The sequence below is a fragment of the Pongo abelii genome, chromosome 11, assembly GCF_028885655.2.
Source record: "Pongo abelii isolate AG06213 chromosome 11, NHGRI_mPonAbe1-v2.0_pri, whole genome shotgun sequence".
Lineage (NCBI taxonomy): Eukaryota > Metazoa > Chordata > Mammalia > Primates > Hominidae > Pongo > Pongo abelii.
Genome location: NC_071996.2, coordinates 37,203,722 through 37,224,252, shown reverse-complemented (window position 1 = coordinate 37,224,252; position 20,531 = coordinate 37,203,722). Strand labels below are relative to the sequence as shown.

At 35.8% G+C, this 20,531-nt stretch overlaps 1 protein-coding gene across 10 annotated transcripts in view; it reads right to left on the bottom strand.

Annotated features, from left to right (window-relative positions):
• Positions 1-20,531, bottom strand: part of CCNT2 (cyclin T2) — a 38,968-nt gene that overhangs the window by 4,371 nt on the left and 14,066 nt on the right. For 2 of the 10 annotated variants that reach the window (XM_002812435.6, XM_009237668.4), the window contains exons 3-8: positions 16,673-16,801; positions 14,592-14,652; positions 10,961-11,023; positions 7,501-7,546; positions 5,742-5,905; positions 326-396 (exon numbers count right to left, since the gene is read on the bottom strand). In XM_002812435.6, the coding sequence (XP_002812481.1) occupies positions 326-396; positions 5,742-5,905; positions 7,501-7,546; positions 10,961-11,023; positions 14,592-14,652; positions 16,673-16,801 (534 nt within the window). The other 8 variants (XM_054549302.2, XM_054549304.2, XM_054549303.2 and 5 more) reach the window with 8 other exon arrangements.

The following is a 20,531-nucleotide window of genomic DNA, read 5'->3' as shown; positions in this document are numbered from 1 at the left end:
ACCAATTTTAGAATCAGATACAAGTTAAATCCTAGCCCAGCACTTGAGAAAGTAATTTAACTTGTCTAGGCTTCAGTTTCCCCATTTGTAAAATGAAGAGGATACTTTTGTCATAATCACTGCAAAAAATTTTTTAGAAGTATAATGTACTTTAGCAAAGTCCACTGGACTCAGTAGTTGAATATGTGAGTATATGTAACTTGAGATATGTTGAATTATTCAGGAATACTGCAAAGATTATTTAACCACAAAAATTCAAACTGGTTAGCTATGTAAATGTTACATAAAAGACTGAAATTCTGTTAAACCTTGTCAATTCTCTTACCCTCCAGTTTCGAATCTTCTTCAACCTATTAGGCGTTTTCTCCAATATTTGTAGAAACTCATGTGTTAGCTCTAAAAATAAAATTTAAATTTGAAACTTAGAAGGTGCCTTTAGGATTTAAATTTCTCTTAAGTGGGCAAGTATTAAAAAGGAATGCTAGGAGTTCATCTACTTCACTTTTACCCTCCTATTAAATCCTCAGCATACACAGAAGTACACACAACTCTCAACCGGCATTTTCAAAGCTGAATCCTTTTGTAACGATTACTTTCCCTCTTGATTTTACTTGCTTAATTAGAATCTCTAGAAAATCTAGTAGCATTAAAAATAATCCCCCCCAATAAAAAAAATCTTCATTAGCAAACAACACAATGATTTTTGTTGCAGGCAAGATCTATCAAAAGATTCTTTAAAATTAGTGGACAAAAGTTTGAGGAAAAAGGTTATTTGTATAATCCCAACGTATCTTCCCCATGAAATGTATTAATTACAAAGAGAAAAAAAAATAGTGACTTTAAAGTGCAGAAACCACTTTAAGGATATCACTGTAACCAAGTGATCACGGTTGTCATTACCAGTTATAAGACATATCAACATACTGTACCCCTTTATATGATGCACCAAGCAAGACCCAATCTACTTCTACGGTATTCTTGCTCAAAATGCGTAACTTCAATGTAATAATGAGAAATCATCAGACAAACCCCAACTAAGGAACACTGTATAAAATGACCATTATTCTTCTAAGTGTCAGTGTTAGGAAAGATTGAATAACTGTCACAGACTGGAGAAGACTTGAAGGGACAAGTCAACTAAATGGAACATGGGATCCTAGAACAGGGAAAAATATGGAATACTGAATAACATCTGTGGTTTAGTTAACAGTATTGTACCAATGTTAACTTCCTAGTTTTGATAATCATATATTGTTATGTAAGATGTTAGTACCAGGAGAAGCTAAAGGGTATACAGGGAACTATGCAGTATTTTGCATTTCTTTCTTTTTTTTGTTGTTGTTAAATAATAGAGACAGGGTCTCGCTATGTTGACCAGGCTGGTCTCAAACTCCTGGCCTCAAGTGATCCTCCTATCTTGGCCTCCCAAAGTGCTGGGATTACAGGTGTGAGCCACCACGCCCAGACTTTTTTTTAAAGGGGAAAATTCCTCCAAATATACTCATACTTCCTAGCAATCAACACTATTAATATATTAGCAAACTATCTTCGTTGTAAATTTCTATCAACTTTCTTAAAATTCTGATTACAATGAAATGACCCACTTTTCCAAAGTAGTGTCATTTTGATGAACTAATAATGTCATTAATAGTTACTAGCCACTCTCAAATATTCATCAGTCAAATACCTTAGAATATTATATAATATTAATAATGCCAATTCCACCTCAATACTGGAGGAAACTCTATTAATAGAGACTACAGGTTCATTTTGTAATAGCAAGCTTCTTTGTAAACTATTCTAAGCCAATGTTAAGATCGATAATTCAGACAAGCTATAATTTAACCATTAATCTTTCAAGACGTAATTTCCTTGACAATGTCATGACTAGTCCCTGCTAAAGTCTCATGAGCTTTTTCATCCAGTTTGGATGAAAAAAACCCTAATGCCCAGACCTTTACTTCCTCATTTGAAAAAAAAGAAAAAAAAAAAAAGACTATTTTTCTACTTTTGGGTCCAACATTAACTCAATTCTCTAATGAGAATTCTCTAATGTTGAGTCATTAACATTTGACTCAATTTCTGTTAACAACTTGATTGTAAAACATTAAACACACTTCAAGTTCTGGTCCAAAATCTTGTACACAAAATGTAAGCTTTGTTTTTCTTAAGTATCCTACTGTATTAAATTTTTTCGCAGAAGAACAAAAGAATCTGTTAAATAATCCATTAACACAATTAATTAGCTATATGCACAAAAATCACAGTATGTGCCTAAAATAGAGGCCCTTCTCTCTCAAAGCTACTGTCTAAGCCAATGTTCTTTTCTGGAACACAGTCATTAAAGGAATTATTTCAGCAAATGATAAGAATAGTAGTATCACTTCACTCTACAATTCAGATAGATCTTCATGTCTTTTTTTTTTTTCAGTCAGGATTTCCTCTGTTGCCCAGGCTGGAGTGCAGTAGCATTATCACAGCTCACCACAACCTTGACTTCCCAAGCTCAGGTGATCCTCCCACCTTAGCCTCCACAGTAGTTGGGTCTATAGGAGTGTGCCACCACGCCCGGTTTGTGTGTATTTTTAGTAGAAATGTGGTTTTGCCATGTTGCTCAGGCTAGGCTCAAACTCCTGTGCTCAAGATATGTGAGTGACTGCAACCAGCCACATATTCACGTCTTAAATTTTGAATTGCCTTTTTGTGACTGACACAGAAAAAAAGCTGCTGCAAAACATGGTGAAAGTCTTAATGTATCAGGTCTCCAAGATTCCTATTCAATTGCTCTCCAAATTAATAAACTTTACTTTTCAGAATGGAAATGAGGTAGCTCCTGCTGTGTCAAAAAAACCCACATAAACCACAACCTAACCTCTGACCAAAAGACAAGATAAAAGGCAGATTACTTTTTTGTGATCTTTTTACTTCAGCACCAGGTATATAAACTATTTTTATTAAGATTATGCCTACTGGCTGGGTGTGGTGGTTCACGCCTGTAATCCTAGCACTTTGAGGCTGAGGTGGGTGGATCATGAGGTCAGGAGATCAAGACTAGCCTGGCCAACATGGTGAAACCTTGTCTCTACTAAAAATACAAAAATTAGCCAGGCGTGGTGGCGGGCACCTGTAATCCCAGCTACTCGGGAGGCTGAGGCAGAGAACTGCTTGAATCTGGGAGGCGGAGGGTGCAGCAAGACGAGATTGCGCCACTGCACTCTTTAGCCTGCGTGACTGAGTGAGACTCTGCCTCAAAAAAAAATAAAAAAAAATAAAAATAAAAAAATAAAAAAATAAAAAAGATTTTGCCTACCTAATCTTAATCTAGTGACTATTAAACTAAAACAATGACCCAGATAACCTGATTTTTCACGCTATAGAACAGATAAGCCCTCACTGAGTTTTAGATGTCATTTCAACTCACTGAAGATTTCCTTTCCTCTGGGTAAACTCTGAAAAAGCCTCTAACAATTTAAGAAAAACATTATAATCATGCAGCAATAATACAGCATGAGATATATATTCTGGGATAATTTTTTCCAGGTGGAGAACAAAATAGAAAACGATGAAACAAAGAAGCATATTTCACAAATAAGAACAGGCAAACTATGGATAATTGGCGAAATATGGCTGGCCACCTATTTGTGTCAACAGAAGTTTTATTGGAACACAGCCACACCCAATCAGTTACAAATTGCCTACGGCTGCTTTCCGGCTGCAATGGTTCCGGCTGCAGTGGTTGTATAGTTCCAACAGAGACCTTATGGTCCACAAACTCTAAAATAGTGTTACTCTTTGCAGATCGCTATCTTAAAGAAACATCAAGTGGGGCACGGAGGCTCAAATCTGTAATCCCAGCCCTTTGGGAGGCTAAGACAGGTGGACTGCAAAACCCCGTCTCTACTAAAAATACAAAAATTAGCCGGGCGTGGTGGCATGTGCCTGTGGTCCCAGCTCCTTGGGAGGCTGTGGCACGAGAATCGCTTGAACCTGGGAGGCAGAGGTTGCAGTGAGCCCAGGTTGCACCACTGCGTTCCAGCTTGGGGGGCAGAGTGAGTATCTGTCTCAAAAAACCAAACCAAACCAAACAAAACAAAACAAGGCCAGGTACAGTGGCTCAAGCCTGTAATCCCAGCACTTTGGGAGGACAAGGTGGGCAGATCATCTGAGGTGAGGAGTTTGAAACCAGCCTGGCCAACATGGTGAAACCCCATCTCTACTAAAAATACAAAAACTAGTTGGGTGTGGTGGCTCGTGCCTGCAGTCCCAGCGACTTGGGAGGCTGAGGCAGGAGAATTGCTTGAACTTGGGAGGCAGGAGTTGCGGTGAGCCAAGATTGCACCACTGCACTCCAGCCTTGGCGATAGAGTGAGACTGACTCAAAAAAAAAAAAAAAAAGGTTATCTATTTTCTTGCTGAAATCTACAGTACGTGGTTAAAATGCCCTAATCCCAAGAATCTCCCATTTCTGGCCAGCTTCTTTTACTTCTCACCCAGAGGAATTTCTCATCAAAACATCCCCAAAATTCCACGTTCCTAATTAAAAGAACACACACCCATAATTTCTCCTTGTGTATTCATATTTAACAATGTAAGGCAATAGTGGTAATACAAAGCAAGAAACACAATCCCCTGAAAATCCCTTTAGTTTACTGCTTCACAGTTAACACTCAACTTTCAGTATACACATTTAAAACTCAACAGAATTAGTATACTTTAAATCACTATTCTTATCTTGTCAGTTTATGGAATTCTAAACCTTATTTATTTATTTTTTTAAGTCCTGAAAAAGCTTTAGATATTCGGTGGTAGTTAATATATACCCAGGCTGGAGTAGAGCAGTGCCTTCAAGGCTTACCACAGCCTTGACTTCCCGTGCTCAAGTGATTATCCCGCCTCAGCCTCCCAAGTAGCTGAGACTATAGGCACGCACCACCACACCCAGTCAATTTTTAACACTTTTTTTTGTAGAGACAGGGTCTATGTTGCCCAGCCTGGTCTCGAACTCCTGGGCTCAAGTGATCCTCCTGCCTCAGCCTCCCACAGTGCTGGGATTACAGGTATGAGCACAGCTTCCAGATCAATTTTTTTTTTTAGGCTGATGAATTGTTGTTTTCATTCTGTTCATTTGATAGTGTACTGACACTTTCTATTGTCAATTCAGACAACTGCCAATTTAGAATGGCAATTAGTTGATTGTTGATGAAGTATTTGGAGGTGGGGATCAGTAAGGGGGGAAACAGAACGACTGGTACTGCGGTGGGTAGGCCTAGTACTGTGGGGGTAATGAATGAGGTGAATAAATTTTCGTTCATTTTAGTTCTCAGGGCTTGGCGTGGTTTTTTGTTTTAGGGAATTTTGGCGAAGCGGGTGAATGGAAGTGTGTATTTAATAGTTTTAGTTGAGTGATAAGAAATAGTGCGAGAAGTACGGGGGTAATGACAGTAGGCCATGTGGTAGTGTTTAGTTGTGGCATTTCACTGCAAAGAGAAATTACCTCTCTTAGTCTTTAACTTAAAAGGTTAATGCTAGGTTAGCTTTACAGTGAGCCTTGAAGGGGAAGTGGGGCAAGCTGCGGGGTGAGTAGGAGGGCTATAAAGTGAATACAGGCCCTATTTCGAAGATTTTTAGGGGAATTAGTTCTAGGACGATGGGTATAAAGCTGTGATTAGCTCCGCAGATTTCTGAACATTGGCCATAATTATCTAATTCCAAATTGTTAAAAATGTATTTTCTCTACTTACCATCTAATAATTCTAGAGTAACTGTAGGATCCACATATTCCCACCAATGCTTTCCATCAGTTGATACAGGGATCTCCCAATTGGACCATTTGCAAGCCAAATGAATGCATACACATGCTATCACTGTTGGTTTGTACTGAAGACAGAAGGTTGTAAGATGCAGACTGTTGCAGAGCAGGTTTGAAAATGGAGAGCCATAAAAATTCAAGTATGTAAAACAAAGAAAAACATTTACCAGTAAGATTAGAGCAAAATTTAAACTCTATCTTTAAGTCTAGAGTATAAAACCTTATTTTATTAAATTAAAAGCTAAGTTATAAAATTCTAGTACTAAAAAATCTACATAAAATGAACATTTCCCCTCACTCACTCCCGAGTATATTACTACTACTAATATATTAATATTTAAAATTTTGTTTTTACATCTAAAATTGAAGTATTTTATAAAAGGAGAGGAGGATAGTATATTTGCAATAATCACTATATAGATAACATTGTAAATTTTTTGTGGTATTTTTCTTTTGTAATGTCACGGTAAATATGTAAAGATAAAAACTATTTGTAAAATTGACAAAGTAATTTCAATCTCACAGTAATCAGGGATTATCCCATCTGATGTGGCTTAATAGGCATTTGCTTTCTTTAGTGAAGCAGAGAGAATTAAACACGTATCTATGTAAATCTATGCCTTGTTTTTCAGCAAAGCCACAGAGGAAACTTACCTTTTGCCAAACAGCTTCAAGGCTGAATGTTATTAAATACTGCAAAAATACTACCTTTCTCCTTCCACTATATGCCAAATATGGGGCATGTAATATGTGTCACAGCTAGCCTTTTCTAATCAAAGTTTCAAATTTAAGTCTTTTTATGTTGCTGTTCAGAATTACTGGGGATAGAGGTTAAATACCAACAACAGATATTTGAGAAAATATAGCAGTATTTGCCAATCTGAAATTGTAAATAAAACTTATCAGTGTTACAAGAAATTAGGGACCATACAAAGCTGGTTTGGTCCCTTCTCCCCAATGATCCACTCAAAAAGACAAATTTAAATCATTAATAAATCTAGGACAGAATTATATATTAAAGGCTCCTTAAAACTATTCTTCCAGTTCAGTTTCAATGATGGAAATGTTATCTGGTCAGCCATAAACACATACCATTTTTTACTCTATATAAACTGAAAAGGAAGGTTTTTTTTGTTAAAAAAAAAAAAAAAAAAGGGAAAAATTGTGTTTATGCAAATCCAGGCATGGATAGGACTTGACTACTTTTAACTTGCTACTAGTGGGTCTTATCTGAAAAAAAATTTCAAATTACATAAATTTTATTTATTAAAAAAACTTTAATGAGTATTTTAAAGTTAAGACTGGATCAACGTGAAATTTAAAAAATTGTCATTTAACTATAATTGTAAACTGGAAATAGCTTTATACTTACCAAGTTGCTCGAATTTCTACGTTAAGTTTAGCTCTTTGTAATCTTTAGCTGCTATTCAGGCTACCAATTTTAGACTTATGCACTCACAAATCGAGAATATGTCATCAGAAAGCACCACTACACTTCACATTGTGCATTTAACCCCTCTGTGCCCAAAGTCCCTTGTACAATACACCGCAAAGCAAACAGGAAGGTACCACCACAGTAGATGGTCCAGTCTCCTGTCGCAACAAGGGTAAGAGACACATTGAGGGGGCCCTGCATTAAAGGAAGCTATAGTGTGCTACAACAGTGCAACAAAGAGGGTCAGGATAACAACCTGTTGGTAGCCATGAAATAGGATGTCTGTGCCAAATCCTTGCTTGCTGTAAGAAAAAAAAAAAACGAAGACAATACTATCAGCTTTAACATGCTACCATCAAAAAGTTCTCAACACAACAAAAACTTCAAAGATTTGTACACAAAAAGTAAATTTTACTTACTACTTACAAATATCACAAGAGCGCCATCATTTTCTATACTACTGAAAATCTTCAACAACATTCACTCAAATGTTTCTTGCTATCCCCCAAAGATCTGAGAAACAAGCCGATTTGCTTTTAGCTAGCCAGTTACAAGGGCTAAACTTGTTACTAAGTTAAGCATCTAGTCAGCTAAAAGTTGCAATAAAGCATTCTCCTGGATTTAAAAAAAAAAAGAAGAAGAAGAAGAAAAGATTTTGAAGTCTAATACAAAATACAAAGAGTTGCCTGCCAGACTTAATCCTCAGTCATATTTAAAAGTTGGCTTAAATACTTCCATCAAAAACAAAACAAAACAAACCCCCACCCCACAAAACACAGAGCACAAACTGCTCAGTTTTTCATCATGCTATTAAGCATCAACAGAGAATAAACCTAGAAACAGCATATGGGTATAGATACAGGAGGCTCCACTGTATTTTATTTCAAATTACAGAATCTAATTAAAGACTAACTTAGGAAAGATACAGGTATTCTAGGGAGGATCAGAATGCTTCAACACTGGTCCCCAACAGAAAGGCAATTTTTAATTAGCTTAAGACACTGAAAAGTTTTCCCTCCCCTTATTCTGCCTCTTAGTCTTCCCAACAGGGATGCTCTTGTTATAGTTTCCCTTTTTCCCAATTATATCTACAAGCACTGACATACCTTTCCCCTCTGCTCACCTAGGATCAGTTTATCTCAACTCCACCCCTCTAACAGTCCTCAAATTTTTCCCCTCCCCTATTTTTTATTCATGGCACCTGTAATCCCTGCTGCCCCATGTGGATCATCAACATAAAGGTTTTACAAAAGGGATTGGGGTTTAGCAGAGTTGTGCTAAGGAAGAGTGTCAAAGCATCAGATGTCTTGGAGGCAGTGTGACTTTCCTGGTGGGGAGGGAAGGAGAAATCACAGAAGTGAAGGTCCCTGTAAAATGACATTAGCCAATTCTGCAGCAAAGTAGCATAATACCAACTTTCTCATCTCCAGAGGGGAGAAAAAGACTTCACAGAAATCAAATTTATTTTCCCCTCCCCCCCAGAATAAAAATACGTAGAGAAGGAAAAAATAATTAAAAAATGCCATTAGCAGTTTTCACCTAGGAATGTATCTAAATTCAGTGATCCAGAAACAGTCACTGTGCAACAGAGAATAGAGGGGAAATGCCGTTAGCTAAAAGTTGTAAAAGAGCAAAGAAAAAAAAAAAGACACCAAAACATGAAAGAGTACTTTTAAAATGGAGTGAGATATATTCTATAGTTACCTGAAATGTTAGTCAGACAAAATGACATTAAACATATATATGGTTTGTACTCAAAGAATCAGTCACATTTTAACAACAACAACAAATAATCTGGTCTAAATATTTGTTTTGGATGACATATCAAATTTGTAGTTTTTGTAAATGTTTTAAAAGTTACTATTTCATTTTTTAAGTAAACTGACTTCATATCTCTAGAATTTTTAGTTGTAGAACATGTACAAAAAATATTAATCTCTGATAAACAATTTAAAGTTGACTCAAATTTCACAACAGTAACCTGAAAATCCAATTTCCTAAGTTAATATTCATAAGTAATATTTTTAAACATATACTAGTACTTCCTTCAACTAATATTTCTTCAATAGGCTCTCAATTTAAAGCAAATTATATGGCTACAATGCTTACAAAGTTTAGCTTAAACTTTTTCAAGTTTTTAGAAAAAACTAACCCTTTTTCCTTAATTCAACATCTACAACTAGTTATGTATACAATTCTATGCTATATTGTAATATTGAGATGAAAATGTGCTATAAAACACACTGATATAACCAAGAACAGGAACCACAGTTAAATGCTCTAGCTTACAAATGATAATGTGTGCTACTACAAAAAATACAAATTGGATTTTCAGATGTCTACTTCCTAATGACACTATCAGACAATTTTTAAAAAGTTGTAGCCACTAACATAATAAATCATAGGTATAAAATGAATTCAATTTAGAATGAATAAAATGTGAGAATACTTAGGTAAATACTAAAAACAAAAGACTTTCAAAAGTCTTACTCATTTTGTTTAGGATAAATCTAAAAAAGCTTGGTAGTAAATGAATGAAACTGCAAAATTCTGTTTTCAAAAAGGAAGTAACAGAAAATGGCACACTACAGGTCCCAAGTGGTTGCTACGAATACATTAACACTTGAAATGGAAACAGGAAAGTGGAAGTAAGAAGCAGAACAACATGCAACTGTGTAAAAAATATTTCTAGGGATACAACAGATATACAGGATTCATTTAGGAGTAGAAAAATGCTGTATCAGATACTACCAGATACTTTACAAGCAGTAAAGCAATACTTTTAAAAAGTACTCCTGTTTATAAACAAGAGGCTTAACAGGCACATCACAAACTAAATGTATTATGCTCTAATTATTTCTCCATTACACACAAAAAGGAAACCACTTTTAGTAATGTCAAAGACCCTCAAAAAAATATACTAATCAATTTTAGATTGCCCAAATGAATATGGGCAAAACACTTCCCCCTAAAAAATAACTTTTTTTTTGAGACAGGGTCTCACTCTTGTTGCCCAAGGCAGAGTGCAGGGGCAGGATCTGGGCTCACTGCAACCTCCAACTACTGGGCTCAAGCCATCCTCCCACCTTGGCCTCCTGAATAGTTAAGACTCCATGCGTGTACCACCACAACCAGCTAATTTTTGTGTTTTTTGTAGAGATGGGGTTTCACCATGTTGCCCAGGCTGGTCTCGAACTCCTGAGCTCAAGCAATCGGCCTGCCTTGGCCTCCCAAAGTGCTGGGATTACAGGTGGGAGCCACCGTACCGACAAATCTTTTAACAAAGGCAATTTTTATCTGAAAGGTCTGAGGTTGGCCTCAAAATTCTTCAACTGTTATCACTTTTCAAAAAGTCAAAGTTTGACACAAACCCAAAATTAATATTATTTTCTGGACCTATGCACTATTGGCCCACACCTGACTGAAATGGGACTAGCAAAGCTCAATGGGGGATGGATAGAGTCCTAATACTTGGAAGCCCTCCGGAGTTTTAGTGAAATGAGATTCTTACCTATGTTTAAAGGAAGCTAACATACCAGGTATAATGACAAATAGAAGTAGATGTAGAACACTAAAAAGTAATGCTTAAAAAATGACATTTCCCCCTAATTTTAATGAAACCTAACTAAAGGCTAGAAGAACAAAATAGCACCCAAATCAATTATAGATAATAAAAAGCATTAATACTTATCTTAAAAGTTTCAAGGATCACCTACCTCTTACTAACTGGGTACATTTCACCACATCTGTGTGTGGGTGTTCAATGGTGATCTCAAAACCTGAAATGATAAGCACTTTTTTTTTCCAATCATTTACCACTACAGTACTTGCCTGAAGAAAATGCCATAAATGTATAATATATTCTTCATTATTAAGAAAAATCCAAAGTTAAAGTTTCTCTTCACTGACATTCTCATTACTTTTCCAATGACAAGATATAATTTTTCAAATACAATGTCTCAATTATAAAAATAAAGTTAAAAGACCAAGGGTAAATTTATTCAAAATTCTGAATTATAAATGATTTGGGATTACCTTAAAAACAAATTAAATTCCTGGCAAATACAACTGTTAAGCTGGTCCCACAATTTAAGGACGGAATTCAACTACGTAATATCTTTCTTAATATTCCAAAGCTTTCTTTCAGAAGACGTGAAAAGTGCAGTTTTCATAAACATAACTGTTGGGCCACAGTGGTAGAAATGAGCTTTTAAATGATACGGCACCTAGATCAAAGGGTTTCAACCAGTTACCTTATAACTATACTTCATTAATAATTAAAATCATATGACAAACAAACCATAGAGGTCTCATGACTGCTTAAACTACTGTTTCTAATACCAAAGATGAAATGTTTAAAAGCTTTCAAACTGCAATCAACCATTAGGTGTGGCAGGGTTTCTGTTTTTATTAAAAGTGAAGATCACATTTCGTTGTCTTCAGAAGCAGTAAGTAAATAAAATCCTAACAAATGGGTAATCTAGATTTATAAAGTTGTTGTGTGGTCTATATATAGTTCTACTGTAATTAAATATAGAGAATATTTTAAATAAAGCCATAGAGGCATATCTTCTAAATTCTAATGTTCCCCTTAAAATAACACTTTTCATTCTCTGTGCTTAAGAATATGTCATAAACAATATGGATATTACATTATTTTATATAACAATAAATATTTTATAATGATTTATAATTTTTCATTTTCAATTTTTTACTTAAATGAAATTTATATAATTTTGTATAGTAAAACAATAACATGCTAAATCACCGGATTTGGAAGAAATAAGACCCTCACTTTTTTGGTACCTTTTTATTTTATAGAAACTTCAAATAATTTACTGTTGACCTCTGAACAACGCAGGGCCTAGGGGTGCCGATCCCCATGCAGTCGAAAATCCACGTACTCCCCTAAGACTTAACTATCATTGACCAGAACCTGCTTACTGCTGAAGCCTTACTGGTAACATAAACACTTAATCAACACATGTTTTGTGTATGTATCATATACTGTATTTTTACAACACAGTAAGCTAAAGAAACTATTAAGAAAATCATAAGGAAGAGAAAATTTATTTACTAGTATTAAGTGGAAGTGGATCATCATAAAGATCTTCGTATAGAGTAGGCTGAAGAAGAAGAGGGGTTGGTCTTACTGTCTCAGGTTGGAAGACACAAAAGAGGCAGGAGAGGCAGGCCAACACTTGGTGTAACTTTACAGAAATACACCACAATTTCTGTCTTTTGCTGGCATTAAATTCTCTGGCTTTAGATCCCTCACCTTCCCTTTGCTTTAAGCTTCTCTCCAATCATATTAAAGTCCATAGGTATGCCTTTCTTACAGCAATCCTGCATTCACATAAAACCTGCATTTTCAATATGAGATAAAGTGCAAGGTTTTTGTGCCTGCTGGTATAGCTGCAGCGATGACTTCACAAATGTCTTTTTCTTCTTTCACACTGAACCTTACACTGGATTCCTTTATCTTGAAATGGTGGGCAACTGTAGCTACAGACCTCAATCTACAGTACATATCAAACAATTCAACTGTTTTTTGTAACATCACAACTTGTATCTGCTTCTTGGGAGCACTTCTGGCATCACTAGAGGCACTCTGTATGGGTCCCATGGTATTAATCCAAGTTTCCAGTATCGCACTAAATACGGTAAAAATATGCCAGAACCTCTTTTACTGCAATATGTAACTTACTGGAGAGACAAACTGTTCAGAGATGACAAGTGTCACACAGCATTTTAAGTGGATACTCATAACACGTGAGCTCACTGCAATAGCAACTAACAGGAGGTGGCTACAAAATTATCACAGTAGTACAGTTATGTATTATTAAAGTTAATTTTATGTACCTTTAATTTGTTTATTTACATTTTCTCTTAACTGCGAATACAGCCACGTATGGTCTGTTTGTGTGCCTAAGTTTTTAAAATTTTTATCTTTTAAAAATAGATTTATGTATATTTTATGGCAGTAAATGATAAAATAGACTAACATCTATATATATTTTATGCATTCATGACATATCCAACTTTTTCTTTTTCTTAGTTTTTTCAATATTTCTAGGCTGCAGCTCACCTACAAGTTTTTTCAAATTGTTGCAAATTCCCAATTTTCCAATATTATTTATTGAAAAAAATCCATGTAGACCCATGGAGTTCAAACCCATGCTGTTTGAGGGTCAAGTGCATATGTATTTCACACAAGCTAGTTTTGTAATGAAGAGTCTGTCACAATGGGAAGTTGTGACTGATTCATTACACTTCTATTCAACATCTGGGAATGGAGTAATGAATTAAAAAAATGACAAATTCACGATATTACTCAGATACTATTCCACCTCCACAGAATGGAGGTACAACAGGTAAAGGAACTTTTGCCCAAGTTTGCAAAGCAAGTCAGAGGCCTACAGATTTTAACTCGGATCTCCCCAAAGCCCATGTTCTTCCTACCACATCCTAGTAGGTTCTTCCAGAACTAATATATGACTTTAGATAAGCCATCACTTTCTTAGGCCTCAATTTCAGTAAACTGAGTAAGGTGAATGGTGACAGTAAATGAACTTGCATACAAAGATATAACTTTTAGAAAAGGATGACCAACATTTAAATAATTACTACGTCACATTAAAAATCATGTGATAGGCCGGGCGTGGTGACGCACACCTGTCATCCCAGCACTTTGGGAGGCCAAAGTGGGCAGATCGCCTGAGCTCAGGAGTTCATGTCCAGCCTGGGCAACACGGTGAAACCCCATCTCTACTAAATTACAAAAAAATAAACGGGTGTGGCAGTATGCACCTGTAGTCCCAGCTACTCGGGAGGCTGAGGCAGGAGAATTGCTTGAACCCAGGAGGTAGATGTTGCAGTGAGCCGAGATGGTGCCACTGCACGCCAGCCTGGGCGACAGAGTGAGACTCCGTCTTAAAAAAAAAAAAAAAAAAAAAAAAAAAAGGCGATATACTCATAAAATACTGACTGGAAGCTTGAGGAGAACAAGGATTGCTGTGTGGGTTTGTATACACCATAATCATGTGAAACAGCCCTAAAGGACCATTTTACTCTACAGTGCAAATCCAGAGTGAAGCATAGTACTTCAACTACCTGAAAACCTAAGAAATCATACTGAAGGGTATGTTTACCATTCAATTTAACTATGCCAAATGAAATTAAATTCTAGAAAAGTAATTTCCTTATAAGCAGGCAACCTTATTCTGTCTAAAACCTGTTTTAAAATAACTTTCTTCAATAACACCATTATTTCAGAAATCTTTTCACTTATTTAGAATGCTTTAGTGAAATACACACAAAAAGCTATTATCTGGTGTAAGTACGTACCTAGAGTTTGTAGCATTATGGTTTCAAGTATAACCAGTTCTTGAGTCTGTTGAAGGTAAGCCTGTCAGATAAAAATATTATCAAATTGATTAAAATAAAAATAACATTACTAGACTACATGACTGTTACATCTTGTGAAAATTACAGGTTGATTACAAAAGAACCACAGTAGTTTGAAAATATGCAGAAAATAAATTGAGGGTGACAGAGAAAACCTGTATTCTGTAGCAAGCCTAAACTGAATTACTTTCTGTAACAGGAAACAAACAGCAAAAAACAAAAACCTAACCAATACGAAAGAGGGTAAGTTAATTGAAATAAGGAGATGTGCACAGTCTGTAAAGTGAAACAACCTAGGCATTGGTGCTTCAAGAGATATTAAAGACAGGAAGCACCAAGTCAATTAAAAACATCCAACTCAAACCTGCCTTTAACCCAAACCTGGCTTACAAACTCACTCTAGGACTTTCATGTGGTAATTCCTCAAGTCACAGTAAGTCACTGAGTTAATTTTAGAATTAACTTCCCTGCCGCCTTAGAAATGACCAAACATACCAAAATAATGTATCTCATACCCATGGGGACATAAATACCAGAGAAACTCCTTACTCAATTTCAAGAAATTATCCCTCTATTACAATTACTCTGGAAATAAAGGATATGAAAAATTTACTGCTGTCCTATTCTGAAATCATGACAATTGACCAAAGTGATAAGGAAATACTATATTACAGATATGAATATACCTATATTCATTTTTGTAAGGACGTATTGCTAAAGCCAGAGAGTAAAAGTACCTTTCATTTTATTTATGCTCTACTTTGAAAGGTCATTGAGCTGATTTTTAAAACAGTCAATTTCTATTATTTAAACAGTACCCCAAGAAATAGTTCTGAATTTGTACAGTTAATAGAAACTGTAGGAATTATCTTTAAATAATGACAACCTATTATTTAATGGCTACATTAATAGTTTACTCCCTTAAAGCCAACATCTATGATAAAACTTGCCATTAATAAAATCAGATATAGTTCCATCGAAGCTTAAATTAATCTGGACTTTGAATTAATATAGTCTGTTAGTCATTCAACGGGTAAAGGTTCCTGATTAAGTCACTCAGGACGCTAGAAAAAAAAATTTTTTTTTTTTGAGATGGTGTTTCACTCTTATTGCCTAGGATAGAGTGCAATGGCGTGATCTCGGCTCACCGCAACCTCTGCCTCCCGGGTTCAAGCGATTCTCCTGCCTCAGCCTCCCAAGTAGCTGGGATTACAGGCATGTGCCACCATGCCTGGCTAATTTTGTATTTTCAGTAGAGACAAGGATTCTCCATATTGGTCAGGCTGGTCTCAAACTCCCGACCTCAGGTGATCTGCCTGCCTCGGCCTCCCAAAGTGCTGGGATTACAGGCATGAGCCACTGCGCCTGGTCGAAAATTTTTAAAGGGCCACAATTCTAACTTCCATCTTAAGATGTCAGAAAAATTTAAAACAGTTCTTTCAAATAAGGTCTATTACAATGCTGATGATAAAGTTGTCTGGAAAGGAACATTACTCTAGGAATATTAAAATACTAAAAAAAAGCTGCTCATGAAAGCATAATAAAATGCAGCTTTATGTATCAGAGAGATAAGTAGTAGTACATGCATTAAAAAAGGAACAATACTTTAAAAAGACTACTCATCTAGGGGTAAATTCAGAAGATTTTCTGTTCCTTCATCTGTTGACAATTTAAGGAGTTATTTATATTCTGGTCTCAAATACAGCTTCCAGTGGAGGTGACAGGACTTACCCTCTACATATATCATAACTCTGAACAACAAAACGTGAAACAAAAGTATCTTTGAATCAACAAAGCATTTGGAATCAAAGCCTTCTATAATTCAGAATGACATCCAAATTCATGAACATACATGATATGTTTTTCTTCCAGACTGCTTCCTGGCATTGCATTCCTAAGAGGTAATAAAATAAGCAGCATTTGGAAGGCAACACTAATTGAACTGTGTATTTTTGTTAGGCCTACATTAAGAAAAAGTTTCAAATTTACAAAGAAAAATAAAAAACCCAGTATTTACATACATCACATTTAGTATCCAGCAGTGGCTCTAAAGGATGAAGACAAGCATGTGCTACTTTGATAACATGTTCAAGTTTTCGAGCCTGTTCTTCCACTTTTGCAGCCAAAAATAATGCAGTAGACGATATTATCTGCAGAAAAGATAAAACTCTGGTCATTTAAAAACAAATATATTTCAAAAAATCCTCTATTTTCTTTTCTTTCTTTCTTTTTTTTTTTTGAGGTGGAGTTTCGCTCCTGTTGCCCAGGCTGGAGTGCAGTGGCGTGATCTCGGCTCACTGAAAGCTCCACCTCCCAGGTTCAAGCGATTCTCCTGCCTCAGCCTCCCTGAGTAGGCGGGATTATAGGCGTGCACCACCACACCGGCTAATTTTTGTATTTTTGGTAAAGACAGGGTTTCACCATGTTGGCCAGGCTGGTCTCGAACTCTTGAGCTCAGATGATTTATCTGCCTTGGCCTCCCAAAGTGCTGGGATTACAGGCATAAGCCACCGCACCCAGCCCAAACTCTCTATTTTTTAAGGGGGGAGGTGTGCAAGGAAGGAATGCAATATTAATAGTATGAACTGTGAGTTGGGCTATGACAAGACTGATGTAATAGTTTTAATAAAGTTATTCATTAAATAGAACTAATCTATAAATCTGTTTTACTCATTTTGCACATAGAACAAAGGGGAAAAGAGAAAAGACATAGTAAGTAAGTTGACTGAACTACTAAAAATGCTAAAAAGAAAGTTTAAATAATATTAATTTGCACATTGTGGAGGCAAAGAAGAAAATAAGCAAAAAGATGATGCTATACCTGAAAAAAAAAAAAAAAAAGATGAAAAGCGGATCAAGTATACCCACTATACTCCTTTTCTAGGCACAGAGTCACCATTTTCTAGTACTCTTTTAAATCAAGCAATGATTCCTTGGGTGGCTATAACTGCCACACAAGATAGTGAAGATAGCTTCACTATCTTGTTGAAGGAACAGAAAAACCATCTAGAGGGCAAAATAAGGAGGATTCTGAACATAAAACTGTTACTTAATTATCTCTATTACTTAACTATAGCAATAATGAAAGCAGCTACAACACCAGGGTATAAGCGTGTAATATAAACCAATATAGTAGAAACTTTGCCAATCAGAGATTCAGAAATTAGCAATTTTTTTTTTTTTTTTTTAGCTTAGTAAACTAGGTCCTTGGGACAGAAGTATAAGAACACAAGCACTACAAAGATACTAAGACAGAGAAACATGAAGTTTGAATATGTACCCCAAAAGTAAATAATAAACCAAGTAACTGCAGACTTAGAAAATAGGCATAAAATAAACTCAAATAACGTTTTAAGATTACATTCAAGAAATTTCCCACAGGAAGACAATTTCTAAATGTCAAGATTTGAGTACCCATTTTTCAAGAGATGAACATTTGAGCCTCACTATGTCTTGGTGGGGGGGGTCACCAATTACTGTACAGAAACAATGCCAAACTGGAGGTGAAGAAAATTTCTGATACAGGGACAGTGGATCATTTCGGTATGAGATCTTTTAAAATGTAATATGAAACTTAATCACCGGATTTAGGATCTGAAAAGGACCTTTCTAGTCCAACTGCATCTGCAGATGTGTAAATGAAGTAAAAATGACTTCAAGAAGTTTTCCTTCTGCTAAATCTTTAAAACAGATGTAAAATAGAGTTTGGCTCCCAAGAACTAGAAATAATGTTACCTTAAAACGAGTGAATAATTTTAATTTGGACTTTCAACTTATTTCTTCCTTTTAAAATTACAACAAGGAAAGGATTAGAAAAATAGAGAATGCTCAAAAGAGTAATTTAGTCTGGAAGTAGCTTGAACACAGAACAGAGTTCTTTATTTGTGTTCCTAGTATTTAGCGCTATGTGGCTGTGGTTCCATTTGTTGAATGAATGAGGTATGTATAATATATAATGGCAACAATATTAAATTCAAAGTATTCCAAATGCCACTGTAAAAATCTGAGAGCTGATGCCCACATAAGGCGTTCAAGAAAATGAAGACACTCTCAGTTTCCCACAATCTCTCATTTATTATCATTATTTATGTCTAACAGGCGAATGGCTAATCAAGCCTTCAAATGCTAAAACTATTTGTCAGAGTGAAGCAACAGAGGCTCAGGTCAAAAGTCAAATTAGACTGAATTTAGTACTTAAAACTTCCTTCCTGTCAGATGATCCAGAATTTCTCTTACTTGCCTGAAAGACACTGATCAAGAAATACTTTCCAACTAAACACTAATACCACACACTCTTCCAAAGTTCCTGGTGAAATCCACTAACTCCATTCACATTTCCTTCTCTATAACCTGCAAACATTTTCCTCCATCAAGGCTGTAAAAACAAAACAAAACACCTTTTTAGATAAATATTTCGTGAGTATCCATGTGAGGCTTTAATTTCAAGGATGATTAAGGAAGGTGATCAAACTAGGTACTACTGCTTTTTATATGGAAGGTGATTTTGTTGTGAGGCTTAAAAGAATTCCAAATGTTTTGGGTAACAGAAATATTACTAGTTTGTCCATAGCTTTTAAAGGTGAGCATACTTTTGAAGCCAACAAACATTCACTGGCACATGCAAGCTTGGTTCAAGCCAAATAATTCACACTAGTATTGTTGGAGGAATACAGCTGGTTTGGTTCAAGTAACTAAACAATTACAAGCTGAGATTCAGTTCACTGAGGACAGGGACCATGCACTATTTATTTTTGTATTTTGGACCTAGTTTAATAAACGTTCTCAAATTAAAAGGAAAAAAGTAAAAGGAAGTTGATGCAAATAGTGTTTAGAATTGTTTGAACTCTGAATAGTGTCATGAGTTTGTTACTCTAGCAGATATATAACTATTTCAAGGAAACCTAACATTCTCAAAACGAGACAAATTTCTATAGAAATATATCATACAAATCATGGAGACGGGGAGGTAGAGGTGACAGAGCCAGCTGTAGCCATGCTGCCTCAAGTGGAATATTGGCTCTGTGATCTGACTAGCCTAGACAATTTACTTATTCTCTTTGTGGCTCAGTTTCTGCATCTGTAAAATGGAAGAAACATTAATAGTACCTGCTTGTAAAGTTGTGTGAGGATTAAATGAACCAATATACACAGGACTTAGAATAGTGCTCCCTAGTAATATGACTCAAATATTATTATGATGTTGAAAAATTTTAAAAACTGTGCATGTTAATGTTGATTTTAAATTTAAAAAACAATTTAACAAGTGTATTTTTTAAATTCCCTTCTCTCTTGTTCACCTTCTTCCTTTCACAGGTGAACTTAATTCTTGTAGGGTCCTGCTGCAGTCTAAGCAAGCATATCCAAACACTGAATTTATGATACTTGACATTACTTCAATGATTTACATCCGTATTCCTTTCACTCCTTCTCTTTTTTATTCCTTTTTGTTTCCATTCCTACTTCTTGATCTGACTCCCTTCCTTCTCCATTTTTTCTCCTCCTGCCCACTCCTGGCTGCTGTCTCCCCTCTCTGCTCCTGACACCCTTACTGCTGATATTCTTCACTCTCCACTGCTGGCTTCAACCTTGATAGCGGAGGCAAGGTCAGGCTGAGTTAACAAAAAGTCTGGGTAATTTCTAAGTCACCGAAGATGGCTGTATTCAGTTTCAATGAATCATTCCAGTCCTTATTCTCTTAATATTAATAATTAATCCTGTGCAAACACTTTGTGGGTGCATTTGTATTTAAGAACTAGCCAAAGCTATCTGATTACTCTTCAACATTAAATCTCCCAATCCAGGAAAACCCCAACAGAAACAAAGAAAAGGCTTCCAAGTTTCCTTTTCACTTACTATTACCAACAGGTTCATTCTAACCTG